Source organism: Balaenoptera musculus, chromosome 3 (assembly GCF_009873245.2).
Source record: "Balaenoptera musculus isolate JJ_BM4_2016_0621 chromosome 3, mBalMus1.pri.v3, whole genome shotgun sequence".
Classification (NCBI taxonomy): domain Eukaryota; kingdom Metazoa; phylum Chordata; class Mammalia; order Artiodactyla; family Balaenopteridae; genus Balaenoptera; species Balaenoptera musculus.
Window position 1 is genome coordinate 82,480,935 of NC_045787.1, and position 24,130 is coordinate 82,505,064.

The 24,130-nt window shown below is 34.9% G+C and overlaps 2 protein-coding genes across 4 annotated transcripts in view; one reads left to right on the forward strand and one right to left on the reverse strand.

Annotated features, from left to right (window-relative positions):
* The window catches only part of GIN1 (gypsy retrotransposon integrase 1), a 29,230-nt gene extending 21,773 nt beyond the window's left edge, over positions 1-7,457 (reverse strand). For all 3 annotated transcript variants that reach the window (XM_036846264.1, XM_036846263.1, XM_036846265.1), the window contains exon 1: positions 7,354-7,457. The gene's annotated coding sequence lies outside the window, so the exon portion shown is untranslated. The remainder of the gene's footprint in view (positions 1-7,353) is intronic.
* An 86-nt stretch (positions 7,458-7,543) lies between these two features.
* The window catches only part of PPIP5K2 (diphosphoinositol pentakisphosphate kinase 2), an 80,474-nt gene continuing 63,887 nt past the window's right edge, over positions 7,544-24,130 (forward strand). The window contains 6 exon segments of the mRNA XM_036846262.1: positions 7,544-7,787; positions 14,920-15,305; positions 18,142-18,337; positions 20,849-20,939; positions 22,194-22,279; positions 23,665-23,819. Coding sequence (XP_036702157.1) covers positions 15,192-15,305; positions 18,142-18,337; positions 20,849-20,939; positions 22,194-22,279; positions 23,665-23,819 — 642 coding nt within the window. The 5' untranslated portion in view covers positions 7,544-7,787; positions 14,920-15,191.

Here is a 24,130-nt window from a genome sequence, read left to right on the forward strand (position 1 = left end):
GTATCAGAAAAAAAAATTAATATTGACCACCTACCTAAATCAACAAAATTAATTCCAGATAAATCATAAACCTAAAAGTGAAAAGTAAACTATAAAGCTTCTGGAAGAAAACACAGAAGAAGATCTTCAAAACCTTGGGATAAGCAAAGATTTCTTAAACAGGACAGAAAAAGCACTATTCATAAAAGAAAAAAATTATAACACGTTGGATTTCATTAAAATCAAAACCTGTTCATCAAAAGACCATTAAGAAGGGAAAGGGTAATCCACAGATTGGGAGAAGATATCTTTAATATATATATATATCTCACGAAAGACTCATACCCAGCATATATAATGAACTACTACAAAATCAAGAAGAAAAGGATAAAACTCAATACAAAAAAATGGGGAAGAAAATCTTACATGATATTTCAAAGAAGTGAATATCCAAATGGTTAATAAGCAAGTGAAAATGTGCTCAACATCATTACCCCTAGGGCAATGCAAATTAAAGCCAAAATGATTTACAACTACACACTATTAAAAAGGTTAAATTTAAAAACAGAGACAACACCAGGGTTGTAACCGAAACTCTCATACACTGTTTGTGGAAGTGTAAAAATGGTACAGCCACCTTGGAAAACGGTCAGTTTCTTCTAAAGCTAAACATGTTTACCCTAAGGACTTGGCAATTCTATTTTTAAGTTTATATCCTAGTAAAATGAGTATATGAGTATCAGAAGACGTGTATAAAAATTTTCATAGATGTTTTATAGTCATAATACCCCTAACTGGAAACAGTAAAGGCATCAAAAGGTTTTACCCTGTGTATACTCAGTCCTTGCCCTATAGACACTTCTGTTGTTTTCCAGTTCCATGTTGCTCTAAATCTCAGTGCTTTTCAAACTAACTGTGAAATCTGTGACAATAGACCCCTTGATGCCTTTATTTTCATGTCATCCTATCTACAGCCTTTCCTCTGCCAAAAGATTCTGTGGCAAACTTCCACCCTTCATCAATTTTCAATTTAGGAAGACTTGTGTGGTTTTAAGTATGGAATATAGACTGTCAGTCTACCTATCCATTTGCCTGCCTGTCATTCTAGCTCTGTATTATTAATAATTCTCCTTAACTCTTAAAAAATCAACCAAAAAACAGGCAAAAATCATTTTTCTCTGTCTTATTTTCATCTCTAGGATACACTGACACAAGCTCTTCCAAGTCCAAGAGATAGAAAGACCCATCCTTTCTTAGTTTACATTAAATCATTATGGTCTATATTCCATAAAATTTATAATATACTATAAATGACCCCAAATTCTTGTTTTCCCTTAATGGCTTTTGGGACCACCAATGTTCTAAATCACCTAAAAGAAAACATTAAAGCATCCCAGCCTAGCCACTGGGAGCATGGTACCTGTAGGAGGATGAAATTTATTTAAAAAAGGTAAAATCCTTTGTTACCTCCATTTCAGAGACCAGTAAAGGTTGCAAAATTTCCTGAAGGACATTAAAAAGAAAAGGGGAGAAGCCTTTTCAGGCCTCTAAAAAGCCCACAGGAGCAAAAGACCAAACTCTCACACCTCAAAGGAAGTACAGGTCCTAAAACACAGAGGTTTATCCCAGGGGATACAAGGATTCTTCAATATACGCAAATCAATCAGTGTGATACACCATACTAAAACACAGAGGGATGTGGGTAATTGTAACTGGTAGAAAAAAATTGGCCATTGGAAAACATGAATGTTTGCATAAAGCACAGTGATGTCTATATCTTGCCCTTATACTTAAAAACCTCTCTCTTCTAAGTTCCCACCATACCCCTCCCATTTCCCTTCTCCTGGCTATCTTAGTCCATTTGGGCTGCTATAGTAATTTATTATAGACTAGTTGGCTTAATAACAACAAACATTTGTTTCTGATAATTCTAGAGGCTGGGAAGTTCAAGAACAATCTGGTGGATTTGGTGTCTGGTAAGAGCTTGCTTCCGGGTTCATAAATGGCATCTTTGCTACGTCCTCACATGGTAGAAGGGGTTCAGGAGCTCTCTGAGCTCTCTCTTATATATAAAGAAACTTAACCCATTCTTGAGAGTTCTACCCTCAGGATCTAATCATCTACCAAAGATGCTACCTACTAATACCATCACATTAGGGGTTAGAATTTCAACACATGAATTTAGAGGGGACACAAACATTGTCTATAGCATTGAGGTAACTATAGTTACTTACTAATGGCATGCCTGCACCTCTGGTCAGTGTACAACTTCTCAAACCTTGCAATTAGATTAGACACTGCCACCCTCATTTCTTCTTTCATACTGATTTTCGTACAGTATCTGCATTATTACCACAGCAAACATCCAAAAACCAGTTTTGCAAAGATATAAAAAAAAGGAATGTAGTGTGACCTAATGTTGAAACTGTGAACTAGTAGTCCATAAGGGATATGATAGATGTTGAATACACCTGTGTTTCCTTTGAAAGTTTAAAATGTTTCATGGCACCCTGTGAATTCACTATGATGCCCTAGGAAGCCTTGGCACACAGCTTGACAACTGTGAGTTAAGGCATTTAACAAGTGAATACAAATTGGATTTATGAAGTTTAATTTTTGGATGTTGAAAGGTTGTAGACTGATAACACTGATATTTATAAATTATAGGTCGCTCAGAGGTACAGACTAAAAGTTTTCGACATTCCTTTCACTGGAATCAAAAAAAACCTGGCAGATGACAATGTTAATACTAAGTTCTCTAAGTGTATAACAAAAAGCACCTATCAGGTCAATTCCATATATCTCTTTTCTAAGCACTTCCTAAATAAAGAAAAAAGGGAAGAGGTAATTTCACAGAAGAAAAAGGTTTCTTATTTCATTTTCTCTTTGTAAAATTAATTTTTACACTTCTTAAAACATACACATCATTCTTGATGATGTGTACTTCTAACTTCCAAAAAGTTCAGGAAATAAGGCTTTCTAATTGAAAGACCAATCATTATTAACAGGAGAGTTAGTTTATTTCATTATTTCTTTTCTTTTGCATCTTTCACACAATTATAATATAGCAAAGGATATTAAAATACATTTAATCTTCAAGAAGTAGGGAAAGATGAACAGATTTTTGAAAAATTAAATATACCACATCACACACTGAAAAATTAGATCTTGACTAAAGAACACATTAATATAGCACCGAAAGGAAGCCCAGCGATTGTGATTCCATATCCCATTTTCCAGATAAGAAAAAAGACTTCAAGTGGTTAATTCAGATTGAAATTGACTGGTAAATTATAATACTCAACTATGGAACTAAATTATTCCTTTCTGAAACAGCATTTAAAAATTCCCATATAGGCTTCTGCCTAGAAGGCAGAAAGCTGGAAAAAAAGTCACTCCTACCCTAACAATGAGAAAAGAACTGGATAAGCTCACTAAGATGTCAATTCTCCACAAACTGATCTATAGAATCAAAGCAATGCAATCAGGAACCCAACAAGCTCTTTTGTAGGAACTGACAAGCTGATTCTAAAATTGATATGGAAAACCAAAGGACTCAGAAAAGCTAAAACAAGTTTGAAAAACAAGAATATAGTTGAAAAATTTTACATTACCTGGTTTCAAGACTTACTTTAATGTTACAGTAATCAAAACCCTGTGGTACTAGCAAAATGACAGCCATCGATCTACAGAACAGAACAGAGTGTCCAGAAATACAGCCACACAGAAATGGTGTTTACTGATTTTTGACATAGGTGCCAAGGTAATTCAATAGAGAAAGGATAATATTTATAACAAATGGTGCTGGAGCAACTAACTAAACATCCATGTGAAAAAACATGAATCTCAACTCATACCTTGCACCATATGAAGAAATTAAAATTATTCACGATGGTCATAGACCTAAATGTAACACCTAAAGTTATAGAACTTCTAGAAGACAACAAAAAGAAAATTTTTGTGAGCTTAGGATAGGCAATGACTCCCAGATAGCAAACAGAAAGAACCACCCATAAAAGAAAAAATTAAAACTTCTGTTTTAATTTAAGAAAATAAGAGAAATCACAGCCCGGAGAAAGTATTTGCAGTACACATATATAATGAAAAACCTGGGTCCAGAATTTAAAAAGAATTCTCAAAGCTCAATAATAAGAAAACAAACAATCCAATTTTTAAAATGGGCAAAAGGTGTGAACAGACACTTCATCAAAGAAGATATGGTTAGCAAATAAAAACATGGAAAGATGTTCAACACCATTAGACAATGAAAAACGCAAATTAAAACCACAATAAGATATCACTACAAATCCACCAAAATGGCAAAAAACAACACAAACAAAACAAAACCTGGCAATACTAAGTACTACCAAGCATGCAAAGCATTGCTGGTAAGAATAAAAAATGGTGTAAACATGTTGGAAAACAGTTTTAACCCAAGAGAAATGAAAGTATATGTTCACACAAAAATCTGTATGTGAATGTTTCTAGAAGCTTTATTCATAACAGCCAAAACCTGAATACAATCCAGAAGTTCATCAACAGGTGAATGGATAAACAAACTATGGTAGATCCACACAGTGGAATACCACTCAGCAAAAAGGAACTACAAATACATTTAACAATAGGGAGGAATCTCAAAATCATTGTGTTGTGAAAGCAGACACAAAAGGCTACATACATACTCTATGCCAGTCTTTTAATGACATCTGGAAAAGCCGAAACTATAAAGAGAGGAAACAATGTTTTGAACTAATTTTTGAAAAATAAGTACTAAAGCAGATTTAAAAAATAATTGCAAACATTTATACAGCACTTTACTGTGATGATCCTCACAACATGCTATGGAGCAGGTACTAGTTTTACATCTGTTTTAGAGATAAGAAAATGGAGGTTCAGAGAGATTATCCACTTTACTCAAGGCAACACAGTTAGTGAATGCATCCATTGACTTCAATTTAAACCTTGGTCTCTGTTGCTCTGGTCTCTCTAAATTTAATTTAAATAATTAAATTAGTGTGTGTCGGGGGACGGACCATTTTGTGGTCCGTCCCCCAACACACACTAATTTAATTATCTGTCATCCTCAGCTTTCATAATACTTGGTTCAGGCCTCTGCTAGAAAAGTTTTAAAATGATTTTTGTAATAAATAATTTAGGTTATAAATGAGGAATGAGAAGGTCTTGTTAGTTTTTAATGATTACATTGTTTCATATACTATTCAGGACACAGTGGACATTCAACTATTTGTAAATGAGTAAGAATTACTTGCATTTCCTGACAGGAGAGGTAGCATTGAATTTAAAAAGAGCACATGTTCCAAAGTTGACTATTATTTCACTTCAGAAAACATTACTTCACTTGCATGTATTGATATATGGCACTACAAGTAGGGCCTGTCTAAGAAGGTATGGCTTTTAGGAGTCCGAATTTCTAGCATGTGACAGTACCATAAGTCTCAGTATCCATGTTTGACAAAAAGGGAATAGTACTTACCTTTCCTTTTTCACAATTATGAAGGTCAATGAGATAATTTTGAATTTGAAAAGTCCTTCGCAAATGGTAAAGCAATATATAATTATTGTTAAAATGTTTAAGTATTATTATCATCCATATAAAACTGTTAAAGGCAGCAGAGAACTTTCTTGTCTCAAACCTTTATCTTCAAGGAAAAAAAGACTTAAAAATCTCGTTCCTTTCATGAATGGAACAAGATTAATGTTTCATAGCAATGTTTATTTACGTTTTACTGCTAAACACAAAACCCAGAAGAATCAAGAGTTGTATACTTTATAATGAATTTATAGTCTAATTGGGTTCACAAGCTTATGGTTCTGGCAGTAAAGACAGATGACAAGGAGAAATAGAAAACGAATAAGAAAGAAAAATCAGTTCACAAGAAGTATAGTCCTCTAAGTGGAAGGTTAAAAGTTTCCTGCTAATGTTTGCTATTTATATATAGGTATAACTTAAAGAACTAATAGTTTTTTCCTTTTCAAAAGAACTATTTGGTCCCTAGAAACCAACCAGTGGAATAGTTAATTTGAGCAAATGGCTTTAGGCTATAATACTCAGAACAAAGATAAATATCTTCCTATTCCCAAATATTATTAAACAAAGGTATCATTTACAAGGGAGAATTAAGTAGTTTGAGTTATAAACACGAAGATTACATTACACCTTTTTTGGATATGCTCATATTTTCAAGAATTCTTAAAAAAATAATTACTCGTGTATTAAAATATGTAGGGATGAGAAAAGGCAGTAAAGGCGTCTTATTACAAATCCTAATTGAGGAACTGTCAGGGTCAAATTTGGTTGAGCTTTTTACACTATGTCTCTGGTACAATATTAAATGAAGTCAATGAATACTTATTGTAGGTGTAAATACTTATTACCTGATTCCTTTAATAATTTTATCTTGTGTGTGCAATAAAGGCAGTTAGGTACCACTTTAAATAAAATTAGGATTTAACTGTGTTTCACCAAGGGCAAAACACAATTTGAGCCTCTAAAGGTTATAATACGCATATGTCCCAACTTTAAAACTTAAAATCTGTAATATTTCGATAAACATATTTACTTGGGATCATTAATTTTACTTCCGAATTATTCTATTATAATCTCTGAAAAATTGGAAGTGCACAACTTTATGTAACAAAAACGACTGGGAAATCTAATTACACAATACACTTCCCTATAATCTGCTTCACTTCAACGTGCAAATTCATTTAACAAAAACGCCTTCATCTCCATATGCATACACATGAAGCCACGTGTGATAAATGAATTTAAATTTTAAAGATTATTTCTCTACTTTGGTTCAGAAATGCTCATTTAAAGAACATCCACAGAGATAGTAATTTTCCTTTAAAACAACAGGGCAAGATTCTCCCTTAAACTCGCATTTCTATCCGCCACGGGAGATTTTAATCTGGGGCAAAAGATGAAATGACAACTATGATAAAGTAAGGAGGAGAATTCTTTACTGTCAGCCAAAGGCAGCACTCAGCTTCTGAATTTGCTACTCTGAGGGAGCATTTCCAGAGTCTGGGTTACTCGTTAACTAATTCTTAAGGGCAAGGTCCAGCTAAGTTTAGCGTAGGCAAGAAAATGACCAATAAGTAAAACTCGGTCACACGGAGAAGGCACCTCCCTAGGCCCGACAACGGAACTCGTCTCTTCTCTGCTCAGCTGTCGCGGGCATCGCAACGCCCAAGCAAGGCCCTCCCGCTCCAAGGGCGCCTGCGCAATCTCCACAAAGTCAATTAAACCCTTCTTTAAACCAGTTGACGCGAATGGTTTTGAAATTACTGTCAGCTCACGCCTCATTTTAAAAAATCATCAGGTGTGAACACACCAAAACGACCACTCACCGAAGTGGTCCTAAACGCAAGCGTCAAGATTTAAGCTTCCTCTCGCGACTTATGTGGTGCTGCCGGAAGCGGAACTATCCGTGTGGTTAAGAGAGGCGTGATAACGGGGGCCTCGGAGCTCCGGTCAGAAAAGGTTAGGGCGGATCGTTTGGTTCTTGCCGGAAATCGTTCCGCCCGGTGAGGTTTCTGTGTGAGACCCGAGGCGGGATGGGAAGAGGCGTGACCAGGGTTCGGCGAGGTGTAGTGCTGCCTACAGTATCTCTCTGTGGCCTTCCTTCCAGCTGCTATTGAAGAGAGAAGACCCAGGTTCAAGCTAACAGCTGGAGTCTCTTTGACGAACACCTCAGTTCTGTCCCGGGGATTAAAGGGGAAACCGAGGCCTGAATGGGCGTGGTCATTTCCTGCAGTTCGCGTGACGACCGCAGCCGTGGCAGGTGCGGGCCCCGAGACCGAAGGAATCAAGATGCGGAACCTGGTCCCCCGAGGTTTGCGGCCGCTGCTGGGCAGTTGTTTTGTCTCCTGCTGCGCTCTGGGGGAGCCTAGACACGCGCTTCTCCTAGGGGCATGTGCCAGAGAGGCAGCGTGGGTGTGGAGGAGTGACAGTACAGCCTTGAGGGTCCTTCTGTGTCTTAATTTCTCCTCCTCCTCCATTACTTTCCTTTTGCATTTCTTGGGTTTGAGGTACCGGAGGTTTCATCTTAGCTCGAAGGGAACTGCCGAGGTTCTGGCTGGTACGCCAGGCTGCGGTCTCGTTCCACCGAAGTAGGCAGTCTCGAGTTTGGGGACTGCTGTGGGTAGAGATGGCTATTTTTATTTTCATTCCTCAGTCTTTGTCCTTCTGCTCCTCGCCTTCTCCACTCCACTACAAGTGACCAAAAGCCCCTTCCGTTGCAGCTTTCCAGAGTAGGGAAGGAGGCTGCAGGGCACTGCCGCCCCTAATCGGTTGGAATGTTGCATCCTCGCGCGCTTCGAGGGAGAAGGGGCGAGGGTGGTGACCACTGGATCTCATTTACTAGGACTTCCTGGGAGTTTGCGACCTTTGGAGTCCCGTGCATGATACTTACCTTGGCTTTAGCGTATTGAGAAGCTTCGTTGTGGAAGTAGGAAGCCTCCTTGCTGACTTAAGCACCTAGCATCCTTGCTCTACAGTGGGATAGGGTTTTGCTTTGCTACTGAAAATTCTTCATGAAAAATAAAGGTTTTGTTTCAAGCCAATAAAAAAAATAATGATAGCTGCCATTCGCTGAGTTCTTATGTGTGCCAAGTGCTTTACATAGTTTCTCATATACTTCTCTCAACAATTCCATGAGGTGTATTAGATTATTATTCTCATTTTACAGAGGTAGGAACTGAGCCTTATCTCTAAGCCTCACTTAACTTGCCCTAGTAAATTTTTGCTACTAGTAAACGTTTGAACAAACCTGTACTAGAAAGCAGGTTTTTCAGACTTCAAAATCTGTATTCTTAACTATTACATTACCATTGTCCTACCGCTGTGCTTCATTGCTTCCAACTTCTTCACTAACATTTTCAGTAGCTGAAAGTATTCATTAGAAAAATATTTGGTATGCCTATTTAGGTGTGTGAAGGCAGACAGATGTGATGTCTGTCTTCATGGAGCTTCAGTATTGATGCAGAATTAAATAGTTCAGAAACCAAAATACTTAAACTTGCATGGATTTGTTTAAAGCAGGTGATTAAACTGATGGGCAGAAGGTGCAGGTTGTACAATCAAAGCTTGCTGTTTAAGTTTTTTTTTTTTTTTAAATTTATTTATTTATTATTTATGGCTGTGTTGGGTCTTCGTTTCTCTGCGAGGGCTTTCTCTAGTTGCGGCAAGCGGGGGCCACTCTTCATCGCGGTGTGCGGGCCTCTCACTATCGCGGCCTCTCTTGTTGCAGAGCAAGGGCTCCAGACACGCAGGCTCAGTAATTGTGGCTCACGGGCTTAGTCGCTCCGCGGCATATGGGATCTTCCCAGACCAGGGCTCGAACCCGTGTCCCCTGCATTGGCAGGCAGACTCTCAACCACTGCGCCACCAGGGAAGCCCCGCTGTTTAAGTTTTAAACTCACGACTTGCAGGGTAGTTGTTGTGAGGGTATTAAACTTAACAATTGGTGGAACACTTATTCATCACCCAAATAAATGCTATGCACCAATTAAGTACTGGGAATATATAGATGACATCCTCGTTCTCGAAAAGCTCCCATGCAACTACATATGAATAGTATTGGAGAACTATTAATGTTCTTATGTGGAAATGATACTGTGGTTATGTTAAGAGCATGTCCTTATTTTTAGGAGATGCATAGTAAAGTATTTAGAGATGATGCATATTGATGTCTACAACTTACTTTCAAATGGTAGAGCAATTGTTGAGTCCAGTGGTGGGTATATGGGTGTTTACAGTAAACTGTTCTTTCAATTTCTGTGAATATTTGAAAATTTTCACAATAAAAAGTTGGGGAGGAAAACCATAACTGTAGTGGAAACATATTTGTAAAGATAGATCCAAAATGCTGTGGAGCATAGAGGATGGGAGAGGGTGCTGATGTGTATTTGGGGGTTAGCAAAGGCGTGACTTCCAGACTTTTTAGTTTAGTAGTTTAACAAGCCCTCCAGGTGATTCCAGTGCATTCTAGAGTTTGAGAACCAGTGCTTTGAGTGTGGGTACTTTAGTAGCATTATACTGATTTCAAATTTAGAAATCAACCTTAATAGGTATTTGTCTTTTGCACAAATTTAAACAGATTACCAAATCTGGCTACACTTTGATTTGTTAAAATATAGATTATCTGGTTAAGAAATGCTGCTGTAGAAAATTTGTGGGAGGTCTATTAACTTGAGTTTTTACAGATGTCCCAGATAATTCTGATGTAGCTTGTCTATTATGGGACTACTGCTATAGAAAGAATCTTAAAAATAAGAAAGGCTCAACTTTGATACTTGAATAATGTAATATCTTTAAGGCCAGTTATATGTTTTGGAATTTATGATGGAGGATGTAGGTTGGTCGAAATGCTAAATAATGTGGAAATGCATAAGGTATATTTGTTTTGTCAGGGGTTCAGGTGAAATAGCAATTCATTTAGAATATCCTGGATTTCCTATCATGCCCATAAAATTTCATCTTGTACTACAGTATACATATCACTTGGGTAGGGGAAACAAAAAGTACATTTATTTCATACTTTTAGTGTTATAAGTATTTATTCAGTATGTATAATGCTGTGTGGTAAGGACTGTGGAGTCCTGATTTTGCCTTTAAGTGATCATGATGGCCTTTGGTTTAAACAGACCTGAATTTGATTTCTTTTTACAAGTCTTATTGGCTGTGTGGTTACAGTCAAATTTCTTGAACTTTCTGAGCTTCAAGTCCTCATTTATAATCAAATGATGGACATTTATCTATGTACTGCAAGCATTTGTAAAACGAGGAAAATATCTCTGATCCCAGGATTGCTGAGAATAATTGTTAAATCACAAAGTCATAACTGCTTCCCAACTTTTTTCATATTAGAGTATGCATAGAAAGTGATAGTATTTGTACAGTGTTTCCAGGAGAAACGAAGAGAGTGGTGTTGGAGGCAACTGGCCAGGGGGTTCCAGCTGCCATACTTGGCATACTTAAAGTATTCATTCATGGTGAGGCAATGTGTTGGGAAGCTCTGGGTTAACAAATTAAGTACGTACCAGGTAGCAATGGTGAATAGATGTTCATTCTCTTGAAGCTTATTGTGTTTTGAAGGGATGTACACAACCAAAACAGCTAAATAATGCGAAGGTTAGAGGTGACCAAAGGGCAAGATGAATGATTCAGAGAAGAAATCTTGGAAATTGTTAAGGAAAGGTTTGTGAGGGAATATTTTTTGGGTACTTGAGATGTGCCAAGCATCAAGAAGACAAAGACTCTGCTTCATCAGCTTTGTCTCCTTTTTAATCAGATCATCAGATCTCCTGTAATAATAGCATGCTCTCATAACAATGGCAAACACAGGTTTTGCTTGCCATGTACTTCCATTGTTCTACACTCTCCCTCCTTTTTTTGAGTTGTACAGGGGTTCTCAAACTTGGGTGCACATTAGAATCTGAGAAGCCTTAAAAATACCTGGGCCTTTCTCCCAAATATTTTGATAAAATTGGTATGGAGTATTGCCTGAGCGGTGGGATATAAGAAGTTTCTAAATATAATTTAATCTGTAAAACAACTTGAAAGATAGGTACGATTTACTGAGGCTCTTAGAGGTTAATTAACTTGCTCAAGGTCACACAGCTACTGGAGTTAAGATTTAACACCAAGTGTTTTTGGCTCCAGGATCCATACTATTAACCACTAGCCTGTTCAGTCTGTTTCTAGTATTTGTAAGTATCGTTCATATATCAGAAGAGAAAACAAAAAAGAAAGCCTTTGCCTACCTTTATAACAAAGCCCTTCAAAAGAATTGTCAGTATAGCTTGTCTCTACTTCTTCTCCCGTTCTCTTAAAAGCAATCCAATCACATTTAATAAAATTGAAAATTCTTACCGTGGCTTCTCAGTCCTCTGTATGTATCTTAGCTACTTCTCCGACTTTATTTTCTACCATTTTTCCTTTACTTGCTTGCTCTGCTCCAGCTGCAATGTTCTCCTTACTTTTCCTTGATCATGTGAAATATGCCAAATATTTATGTTTTAGGGCCTTTAGAGTTTGTTTCTTGTCTGGAATGCTCTTGTCATATAACCCCATGGCTGGTTTCCTCATTAATTCAGATTTCTACTCAAATGTCACCATATTAAGGAGGTCTTCCTAACATATATTTATTTGTTGATTTGTCTATTGTCTCTCTCCAGATGAGTGAATGAGACATGGTTTCAGACCTAAACCCATAATCAGATGGGGGACATACATATATGTATTTGAAGACATATATGTATTTGAAGCAGCATTGAAGACAAACAGAATTTGACTAAGTGAAGAGAAGGGGACAGATCAGTCATTCATTTATACTCTTGGGAAAAAATGTGCAGGATACACATTTTTTTCCAAAAGCTGATTTCTACTCACACATAATACACGTATAAAGTAGCTCCGAAATTTGGGAAAATATATAGTAAAGGGACTAGTAGGAAATACAACCCAATAATTCCACAACTAAGAACTACAACCAGTAGTTCTGCCACTGGGTCATGGTATTATTAACTGACTTTTAAAATTTCATTTTTATGCATTCTAGACTTTTCACGATGAACACTCTAAAATTACAGAGTTTTTGAAAATTAATTTTCAGCTCTGCCTGTAGAACAGGATTATTATCACTTTCATTAAAGCACCTAAATTAGAAGAAAGTACAATTTTAAAATCATGACATAAAGTGTACACATATACGGGCTTCCCTGGTGGCGCAGTGGTTGAGGATCTTCCTGCCAATGCAGGGGACACGGGTTCGAGCCCTGGTCTGGGAAGATCCCACATGCCGCGGAGCAACTAGGCCCGTGAGCCACAACTACTGAGCCTGTGCGTCTGGAGCCTGTGCTCCGCAACAAGAGAGGCCGTGATAGTGAGAGGCCCGCGCACCGCGATGAAGAGTGGCCCCCGCTTGCCACAACTAGAGAAAGCCCTCGCACAGAAACGAAGACCCAACACAGCCATAAAAAAAAAAAAAAGTGTACACATGTACATACTTACCTGCATATATATAAGTAGACATATATCTTTATATGCACTGAAATACATCTCCCACTGTTGCCATTCTGAAATGAAAAGTGAGACATTATTGCATATTTCTACTGTCAGTTTTGTTGGTGTGCTTATCACACTAAAACAGAAAACGTTAATTTACTTGGCTGTCTTCTTTCTAGACCTTAAGCTGCTTAAGAAAAAGGTTCATGTTTACTTTGACTTTATATTGCCAGCACCTAATACTGTGCCTTCTGTAATAGGTTAAAAGTTATTTGTGATTTAGGTCAACAAATAATGAGCAATATTCATTTTGTTAGATTTTATGTTATGTTAGTAGGGAGCTTGGTTTATAGAGTGCCTATAGAAACTAAGGTTTATTGAGTGTTTAGTGTATGCCAAACATTTACTTACTCTTCACAAAGTTACAGGGTACTATGATACCCCCTTTTTTATAGATGAAGAAATTTAGAGAAACTAGCATAAGTTGCTTGTTATGTAATGACAGATTTAAATAGGTATATCTGACTCTAAAACACATGCCCTTTCTGCTACTAAATATTCAGTATTAGGGCTGGTTTCAGGTGGATGGGAGGGGTTAAAAACTAAAAAGAACCCAAAGAGGTTTGCCTTTTGATACAAAACAGAAGAACTGAGATCAGCTTATTCACTGCCATCAAGTTTTACAACAATTGGAAACTTTCTCTTTTTATTTTTCAGCAAACATCTTTTATATATGAAACAGTGCAAGGGAAATAGGAATAAAAAGCACTGATACATAAAATGAATTATTTCTGCTTTTATTCTTTAATCACAAAGTTTTAAATTTCATAACAATGTAGTTGCCTGGCTAGGTAAACTAGTTTTATTTTAAATATAAATTTATTTATTTATTTATTTATTTTTGGCTGTGCTGGGTCTTCGTTGCTGTGCACAAGCTTTCTTTAGTTGTGGTGAGTGGGGGCTACTCTTCGTTGCGGTGCGCGGGCTTCGCATTGTCGTGGCTTCTCGTTGTGGAGCACGGGCTCCACAGTAGTTGTGGCACATGGGCTCCGTAGTTGTGGCTTGCGGGCTCTAGAGCTCAGGCTCAGTAGTTGTAGCGCACGGGCTTAGTTGCTTCGCGGCATGTGGGATCCTCCCGGACCAGGGCTCGAACCCGCGTCCCCTGCATCGGCAGGCGGACTCCCAACCACTGTGCCACCAGGGAAGCCCCTTTATTTTCTTAAATTGAGGTATAGTTGACATAATATGTAAGTTACAGGTGTACAATACAGTGATTCACAATTTTTAAAGGTTATACTCCATTTATGGTTATTATAAAATATTGCAAAAGAGTTTTTGACTGTAAAACTTTGAGCTGCTGTTATAATGAAATCTTGTTTTCATTCTAATCTTGTTTTGTTGATTTATATGTGAGACCAAAATGCAGAATGGTTATGTACCCCAAAAAACCTGTTTGCAAATTGAACTTTTACAAATTGAAGCCTTTTAAAAATTGATTTAATGTAATTTCAGATTGCTATATAGTTGTTAATGATTTTTAAATCCACATTATATTATATCCTTTTCCATTCTATTCAGATATTACTGAACTATGTGAAGAGGGATTTAGCTTTTAGTGTAATTTTGTTATAATTTGAATAATTTTCTCCTAATTCCTTAGATATTTTTAGACTTGAGGAATTTAGTGTACTCTTTTTTGGTATTTTGTATCAGTTTGTCAAATTGCCAAGATATATATTATTGAAGATGAGAGTCTAAATTTCTTAAATTTATGGAAAAAATGTCTTTTCATTTGAAGGTATACATCAAGTTATTGGTAATGATTTTACAAGTGTCATTTAAAGTTATTTTTACATGAGTGATTTTGAAGTACAGTCTCCAAAATTAATTTTTTAATTGCATTTTAGGTAAAAAGATTGCCATATCAACTCACTGAAGCAATAGCGTCACTGTCTTGTCTTTTAAACTGCATCAACAATGAAGCAATAATATCTGAGAACAAATGAACATTTGCCAACTAACTGTCATCACAATTTCAAGTGATTGTATAAGCAGAAACAAGCTGCAACAGACCCATGTGTCAGCTCTTACAGAGGGAATGCTTTTTTCAGATGCTGTTTATTTAGAAACAGTTCTAGTATATCACATTTAAGTTGTATTTATATCAAATGAAATAAAAATGAGTGAAGCCCCCAGATTCTTTGTTGGACCTGAGGATACAGAAATAAACCCTGGAAATTATCGACACTTCTTCCACCATGCAGATGAAGATGATGAGGAGGAGGATGAATCTGTAAGTTGTTTGTTTGTTTAGTGAAGACCAATACAGTCTAGGCTTTTTACTGATCACTGTGAAGGGGAATTGATACCATTGTCTTAAAGTATTAAGACTTTTTTCTTCACATAGAAATTTGTTGGAAATTTTTAAACTGAAAAAGCATACTGTGTTTCATTAGTAACATTACTGAATCTGTAGTGCTTCAAGAAAGACAATTAGAGGTCAGATTTCTAAGTTGTTTAATAATGACTAATTTAGTGTCTTTCAGTGATATGCCTAGTATAACACAGGGTTGGGTAGAAAAAGTGACAAGGAGAAAGAGTAATCAGGGCCATAAATCAAAGGGTTCCTTGTATGTAGAAATGCTGCAACAAATACATCAAGATAAAGAATTTTAAAGGTATTAAAAAAGAACTGCTTAACCAGCTTCATTAAGTTTGTCATGTTGTCAACACAAGTGGTGGTTGACCTGAAGATATCCCTTTTATTAGCTATTCAGAAGTCTAAACTGTGTGGCTAGGAGAAACTACCTCAAGTATCTACGGGAGTGTGTGTGTGTGTGTGTGTGTGTGTGTGTGTGTGTAAACCATACTGGATCTTTAGGAGTAACACATTTATTATGTTTATTTTGCTATGGTTATGTTAGCTCAGCATTTTTATTACTCATCATTTTTGTCCCTTAACAATTAGAGATTGCTTTACTTTGAGAACCTATTTAAAATACAAACTTAAAATATGTGTTTCTTATATTTCCAATTGAAAAGAGAATTTTGTTTTAAAACAAAAACCTGTTTTACTTGATGTAAGTAGTAAAAATGAACCAAAAATAGCTATTAGATGACTCTTCAAATTCTTTTTCACTGTTACTTAACAACACCTTTCACAGTGCAGTTATACATCTGAAATGCAAAATCAGACTGTCACCCATTTAAAATCTATCCCACCCCCCCCCACCTCACCCCTAGAAAAAAATGATGGTTTTCAAACTTCTCATGCCAGCCAAAACTTTTCTTCATCTAAAGTCTTATGTAGAAGTCCAGTAACTAAAACATAAAAGCAGAGCTTCTCTAACTGACTTAGACTAGAAAACACTTTTGATTCTGCCTCTGCTACGCTTACCCCTTTTCTTTAGAGTTCTTCTGAGCACATGAGAACACCACTGATAAATCAAGTCCAGTCTTCTTCCATATAAGGATTTTTATCTCTCTCCTATGTCTAGAACTGTACTTGTCTCTCTTCTCTTTTACCTTTTATGTCTTAGCAATATCAGATTTTTATTTCCCACATATTCCATCTTGTACCATGCCTGTTTGCTGTTGTATGTACTTCTTTATCTCTGTGAAATGCCCCTCCTTTTTGGATAATTTGTGAATCATTTTTCGTTCCTCAAAACCTCAGATTTCATGTTGTTCAGTCTTCCCCCTCTCCTTACACTTTTCCCCATGAGAAACTTGAACATTTTTTCCTCAATACCATTTCTATACCTTGACTATATACTTCTGTTCTGTGTATCACTATGTACTGTATGATTACTGTGTTTCCTGTTAGATTCAAAGTGCTTGATGACAGGTAGTTTCTGTATATGTAACTCTTCAGTGCTTAGCATAGTTCTTGGAATATTGGTACTAATTAAATTGAGTTCACATTTTGAGGAGCTTGATTTGGTTCATTTGACCTGTAGATTGATAAAATGATTTGTTCCAGAGCGTTCTGTTAAGATATCAATGACGTTAGGTTGAGTACTCTTGTTGTCTAGGGAAATCTACTTAAGGAACATCATAATGAGCTATGTCGAGGCTTTTGATCAGGAAAGAATTGAATAAGGGAACATAAAAGTGGATGATCAGAGGGTGAAAGACAGCAGATCCCAGGGAGGTTAGGATTTAGAATCTTTGATGGTAACATCAAATCCAATACCGATTTGAACTCTAAATTTCATATGAGTGAGAGGAATAATGCTAAGCATAAAGAAGAAGAAGAATTCAGATGTTGCCCCGTTTTATTTTTAGATTTATAATAAGAGAAAGTCTAGTAAAACACTTTTGGGCCCAGATTATAATGTCGTATGAAATAAATAAATATAGAAGAGAGAAGAACTGAAATGGAAAACTGGACACAGCTTTATATTTGATAAAACTCTCAAAGTACCTAAATGCAAAGACCTCAGAATGAATCTTGAGTAATTTTATAAACCCATGAGCTACTCATAAGTTGTTTCTATATTCTGCGTTTTAAATTTCAGGCTGAATCATGGCCTTTGAGCTGTAGCAAGGGTGCCAGAGGTGAGCAACACCGTAAACTGGGAATGTTGAGTACGAAGATTGGGGTGTCAAAGAGCATAGACACCTCTGTTTAGCAGTGTGGCTTTCTCCAAAATTTCCTTCTAAGTTGTCATTGGTGACCAACTCATATTTAAGCTCAATCTACAAAAATAGTTTAACACTGCATAGCTTTGTAGTGAAAATATCTTATTTTAGGCAAGAGAATTCTTTATCTCACTCCTATTGGCCCTTTAGGCCTTATTTGCTCCTTTAGCAATTTAACAGTTTGCTAAATTGTTAGTTAGCAAATAAACGCTAGAGACAGTTAAGGAAGTATTTAAGTTTGAGATTTGAATGAAAATAGTAACAGTGTTCTGAAACTTTAAAAAAATTTTTCCAGACCTTTGTAGAAAACTATTATTATTAAGTATTTATTATAACAATATAATCTTGAAAAATGCCTGTTTGGGTAATGTGTCACTTTTATTGATTCATCACATGCTTTATGTACTTCGGACAGAGATTTAAGATAGCTGTACTTTGGAGTTGTTATCAAGTCAACCTGATTTTTTGTTTTCTTTCTGTTTTAGCCACCGGAAAGGCAGATTGTGGTTGGAATATGTTCCATGGCAAAGAAATCCAAATCCAAACCAATGAAGGAAATTCTTGAACGGATCTCCTTATTTAAATATATCACAGTAGTAGTATTTGAAGAAGATGTTATTTTGAATGAACCCGTGGAAAACTGGCCTTTGTGTGATTGTCTTATTTCTTTTCATTCTAAAGGTAGTAAAACAGGGAGGGAAACCTCTTTATCCTTTCTAACTATAAAACTAATAGATAAAATAGAAAAATAAAATTAAACTCACCTAGTCTCACAGACAAGTGATATTAACATTTTGATATATTTCTTTCCAATCTTTTTTTCTGTGTGTATTTTTTAAAAACACATTTTGTGTTATAGTGTATATGTAATACTATATTTAATTTTTAACCTAATTACATCAAGAGGTTTTCCCCTTCTATATCATTTGTCAAAAACCTGATCTTTAATGGTGTCATAGTATATCATCCTGTGGATGTACTATATCATACTTAACCAATATCTTAAAAGTTAGATGGTTTCCAATTTTTACTATTAAAAATAAGGTTGTGATGAACTTTTTGAATGTATGTCTTTGTTTACAACTCTAAGTTTCTTAGGACAAATTCTTGATTTTTTAAATATTATAAGCCCATATGTTTTGCCATATAGAAGATAATCTATCATTCCTCAATACATATTCATGCTTTATTTCTTAAGAACTTAATATTTGAATTTTATATTTTCCTTGCGACCTTTTATAAATCAAACTGAAATATCAATTAAGCTTAAGTATTCATAGTAAAGTCCACTAATCAAAAGTTATTAAGTGTGTGTCTGAAAATTTATAACCTAAGAATCTGTGAATTAAGTGAATTTTCATTAAGAGCGCTAATTTAAAAGATATGCACTCAGTTATAAATGTATTCATATTAAATCATTTTTGTTACCAAACTAATGTAGCCTCCAGGTGTGTTAAAGTCTCACTTTAGTTAGGTGTTTAAAAAGCATCCCCTTCAGCAAGAAGAGGATGGAGCAGGTTAAGACTTTTTGTGCTCCAATACACTATATTGATTTTCATTATTTCATAGAGAAGTCAAGTCCCTGGTCTTCTTTACAGACTGAAGTCATTCATTTTAGAGAATCTTAAAATTTGCTTATGCTTGGTGGTAAGGTGTTCTTCCCTTACTATCACATGGTTCTTCCTATTTAAGTTAAAGCTAGTTATTTGCTTGTAAAAACTAGATACTACCTAAGGTCATATCCCACATGCTGCCTCTTTAACAGCAACAAAAGCAGGGTAATGACTATATAGGCGTTTCTTATTTCCTGAATTCTGTTAGAAGGCTTCAAACCATAGACATTGAGACATCTTTACAGTAAGTGATGAATTCTTAGAGTCTATAAAACTAGATGGGTTTGTGATTTGTGGCCCATTGATTCTTGGTATAGAGAACTTCTAATTAAATGTTAAAAGCTAAGAGGAATTTAGGAATAAATCTTTTTTTTAACTGACCATAGCTTTTTGTTTTGTTTTTGTTTTTTTAACTTCAGTAGGCTTTAACACTTCCTTCCTCTACTAACTATTCTGATAATGCTACAAAATAGTGTCTTCACAGATACACTGTAGCATACTATAGTTAAATGCTAAAGCTATGTATGCCTGATGATTGTTACCCTTTTGCTTAGATATTTATTAAAATATTGTTATTTAGGGAATAATTATAGTTAATATTTATTGAGCACTTACTATGCCAGGTATTGTAATAAGTGTTTTATATACACTATTATATTTAATTTCCCAAAAACCCTTTTAGTTAAAATACCCCTTTACAGCTGGGAATCAGAGACTTGGAGATATTAAATAAATTTGCCCACGGTCACATAGCTAATGAAAGATGGAGTTAGGATTTGAACCTTGGTTTATGCTCTTAACATCTATGGTATACTGCCATTCTTAATCATATACTATACGTTGATGGTTAAAATTGGAGTCTTTTAGTGTTAATACAGAGAGTGAAGTATAATCATTAAAATTACTTAGATTTTTTTTTAGATCTCTTACTATATCTGCCATTTGATTTGTTTTCATTGTAATTAGTAATTTTACCAAAGTCTAGAAATTTTAAGGACTTAATTTCTGCTGTGTTAACATTGACCTAGTTAACAGCAAGCATGATTCTGCTCATATATTTTATATTTTGAGCATATCTGTTGAATATAAACTAATTTTTCTTCTGCTGTTTTTGAAGATGCTTAAGTTCTTTGAATTATCAGCTAATTTATATGTATACGCATCAAAATATCATTAGTGAGAAGAAGAGGAGTTATATAAATTTTTAAAAAATCACCAGGTGATTGTGATACACTTATTTATATGTAGATTTCTATTTGTGTATGAGGTAGTCTTACCTTCTGTCAGGTGACTTTGAATAATCAGGCATCAACTAACATGTCAGTACTCTAAATTGGGTTATGTAACCACTGGCTTGCTGTGCCTTATCAATCAAATTCACTAAGAAAAAATAAGATTTATTTACTAGTACAAGATAAATCAAGTTTTGTGTATTTATTATTCTGTCTTATAAAGAAAGCAGTTACATGCATAATGAATTAGTCTTTTATAGGAAGTGGCATGAATTCAAGTTGATTAAGTTATAGATGTCAACTTATCTTGAGATTCTACAGAATATGTTAATAATATGTGTTCTTAGGATTTCCACTGGACAAAGCAGTTGCCTATGCAAAACTCAGGAATCCATTTGTAATCAATGACTTGAATATGCAGTATCTCATACAAGATAGGTGAGTGGTTAAGTTGGCTAAATTAAGGAAGGAAAATTAACATTTATTTAGTATCTGCTTAAGCTGACATGGTATCAGGTGTTTTTATACATATATAAATTTGTGGTATCCTTGAAATAATCCTTAGAAATAGGTATTTATACCCAGTTTTACAGGTGACGAAACTTGAGAATCAGGCAGATCATTTAGTTTGCCAAAAGTCACAAGTAGTTTCTCAGGTAGTGGGACAAGGACTTAAACCAGGTCTGTTTAATTTCCAGACCCTACTAAGCCATTGAAAATTATGAACAGTTTTTCTGTCATGTGACTGATGATGAAGCAACAGCTTTACCCATTATAACTAGGTTTTTAATGGTAAAGTGGAACCATTATGAGAAATATTTTACTGTATATCTTAGCAATTCATTTAACAGGTCAAAAGCATAGATATTTAAAAGAAATTGTAAAATACAAATGCATTTATATATTTCATTTAATTGGTGTTTCACTCTACTGGCTACCCTTATAATTTCACCAGTATTCTATTTTATTCTGTCTTAGCATTACAATATGAGGTTATACGTATGAAAATGCTGTATGAAGTGTAAGGCCCTATAGTTTTTTGTTTTTCTATTTTTGTTTTTGTTTTTCCTTTTCCAGATAGTAATGTTATTAATATCTCAATTTTTATAACATTTTTCCTAGGTTTACATGTTTATATATTATAAATATATATGTATATATATAAATGCATATTCATTTTAAGAAATTTAGAAAATAAAATCATGAAGAATGGCATTTAACCCTGCCACTACGTTTACCATATTTTTTAATATAGAAAGCAATACATATATGCACTTACATTTTACAAAATTAGGATCACCTTTCTATTAAAAGACTATAAACATTTTCCCACATTGTTAAATATTCTCTGAGTACTGTATAAGGTTTTTAATACTTAGGTAATATTCTGTCATTGTGATATAGTAACTTTAACCATTTCTTTTTATACATTTACATTCCCAATTTTAAAAATTAGTATTTTAATATGCCACAAAAAGTATTGTGCATATACTTTTGTTCTAATATTGCTGAATATTTACTTAGAATACAGTTTTTCAGTATTTTAAATGACATATTTGTTTACTTAAAGACTTTATATGCATGCCTTTTTTAGTGATAGAACAGTAATAATGTACTTTATGAACAGTACAGTAATATACTCATTGTGAAACAGAGCAATAAAACAATAAGGATATTTTCTTTTTTCTTCAGGAGAGAAGTATATAGTATTCTTCAAGCTGAAGGTATTTTACTTCCTCGTTACGCAATTTTGAATCGTGACCCAAATAATCCCAAAGGTAAGAGTAAGAGATTTTAAACAAGCTATCTTTTGTCACTTAACATACTTTTGAGCCACTCTCTTCTATAATTAAATGGAAAGAATTTAAATTATGGTATTCTATTCAATTTTTTAAAAATGATCCAAATAGGCAATTAAATTTCAATTAAAATGTGACACTATGAACTACAAGGCTAACTAATAATCAGGAGTTGTATATCCTACATTTCTTTGGTCTACGTTTGACATATCAGAATCATAAAGAAGAATTTTTAAATAACATGCTTAATACATTTGTATTGATTGGGGTAAATGAGTGATTCATCTATGACTATTGAATTAAGTATTAGAAACTTCATGTTAGTATGCCACAACTAAACTTCTGATGAGTAGGAATTTTGAAATACTACTATTTATTAATATTTTAAAGTACCCTTTGCTTCATTTTCCTGGTTATCAAAACATAGCATGTGAGTTACACTTAGTCTAAAAAGGCAAGATAAATGTTTATATGTTTTAATATTTAATATTCTGGTAACTATTTTGGGGAATTTTGATGACTTTATTGTACATTAGAGCAACTTTTATTAAAAACCAGATATAGTACCATCTGTAACGGAACTTTTCTCATTTGTCTAGAGGTACAACTTGCTGATTGGATTGCTTGCTTACTCTGTATATTGGTTAATTTTCTAACTTAAATAATTTCATGTTTTATGGTATCTGTGGTATAATGATTCCATACATTTTTCAGAAGACGATAGCATTATGGAGTTATTTCTCAGTCTTTCTTGTGTATCATTTCATATCTAACTTTGAATTCTATGGGGTGACAGGGTAAAATGGCAGGTCCATTAGATTTTTGAAGAATATAGTTCCTAATGTCATAGATCATATGTTTGCATAAATATTTATTTTTTTATTTTTTACTTTTTAAATTTTTTAAAAATTAATTAATTTGTTTATTTTTGGCTGTGTTGGGTCTTCGTTTCTGTGCGAGGGCTTTCTCTAGTTGGGGCAAACGGGGGCCACTCTTCATTGCAGTGCACGGGCCTCTCACTATCGCGGCTTCTCTTGTTGCGGAGCACAGGCTCCAGACGCGCAGGCTCAGTAGTTGTGGCTCATGGGCCTAGTTGCTCCGCGGCATGTGGGATCTTCCCAGACAAGGGCTCGAACCCGTGTCCCCTGCATTGGCAGGCAGATTCTCAACCACTGCGCCACCAGGGAAGCCCTGCATAAATATTTTTAATTAAAATCAAATCAGTACATTATCCAAGGTTACTTTTCTTTGTAATCTCTATTATAGTAAAAAAAAAAAAAAGAAAAAAAAAGTCCTCAATAATCATATTATATCTAGGTAATATACAAAATATAATTTTTCTTGCTATTGTGTTTGATTTATAGAATGTAATCTGATTGAAGGGGAAGATCATGTAGAAGTAAATGGGGAAGTTTTCCAAAAGCCATTTGTAGAAAAGCCAGTCAGTGCAGAAGACCACAATGTTTACATTTATTATCCAACATCTGCTGGTGGTGGAAGTCAAAGACTTTTTCGAAAGGTAAACCTTTGTTACCCTAGTGAATACTATTCTAAATACATTATTGTATACATTTTACTAAACGTAATCAAGATTTAGTAAAACTAAGATTAACAGTGTATCATTTAGAGATAGATTAATAAAACTGATATCATATCAATACTTTGTTAGAAAAGCAAGTCATCATTTTAGTTATTTAATGTTGTTTATGCAAAAGCTTACCTACAGAATACCAAGAAAGTTATTTGATCTTCTTTCTACCTTCCATTTATGTATCTGTCATGTGAGAAATTTGGTAAAGATCAGCATTTTTTTAAGAAAAATGGCCTCCC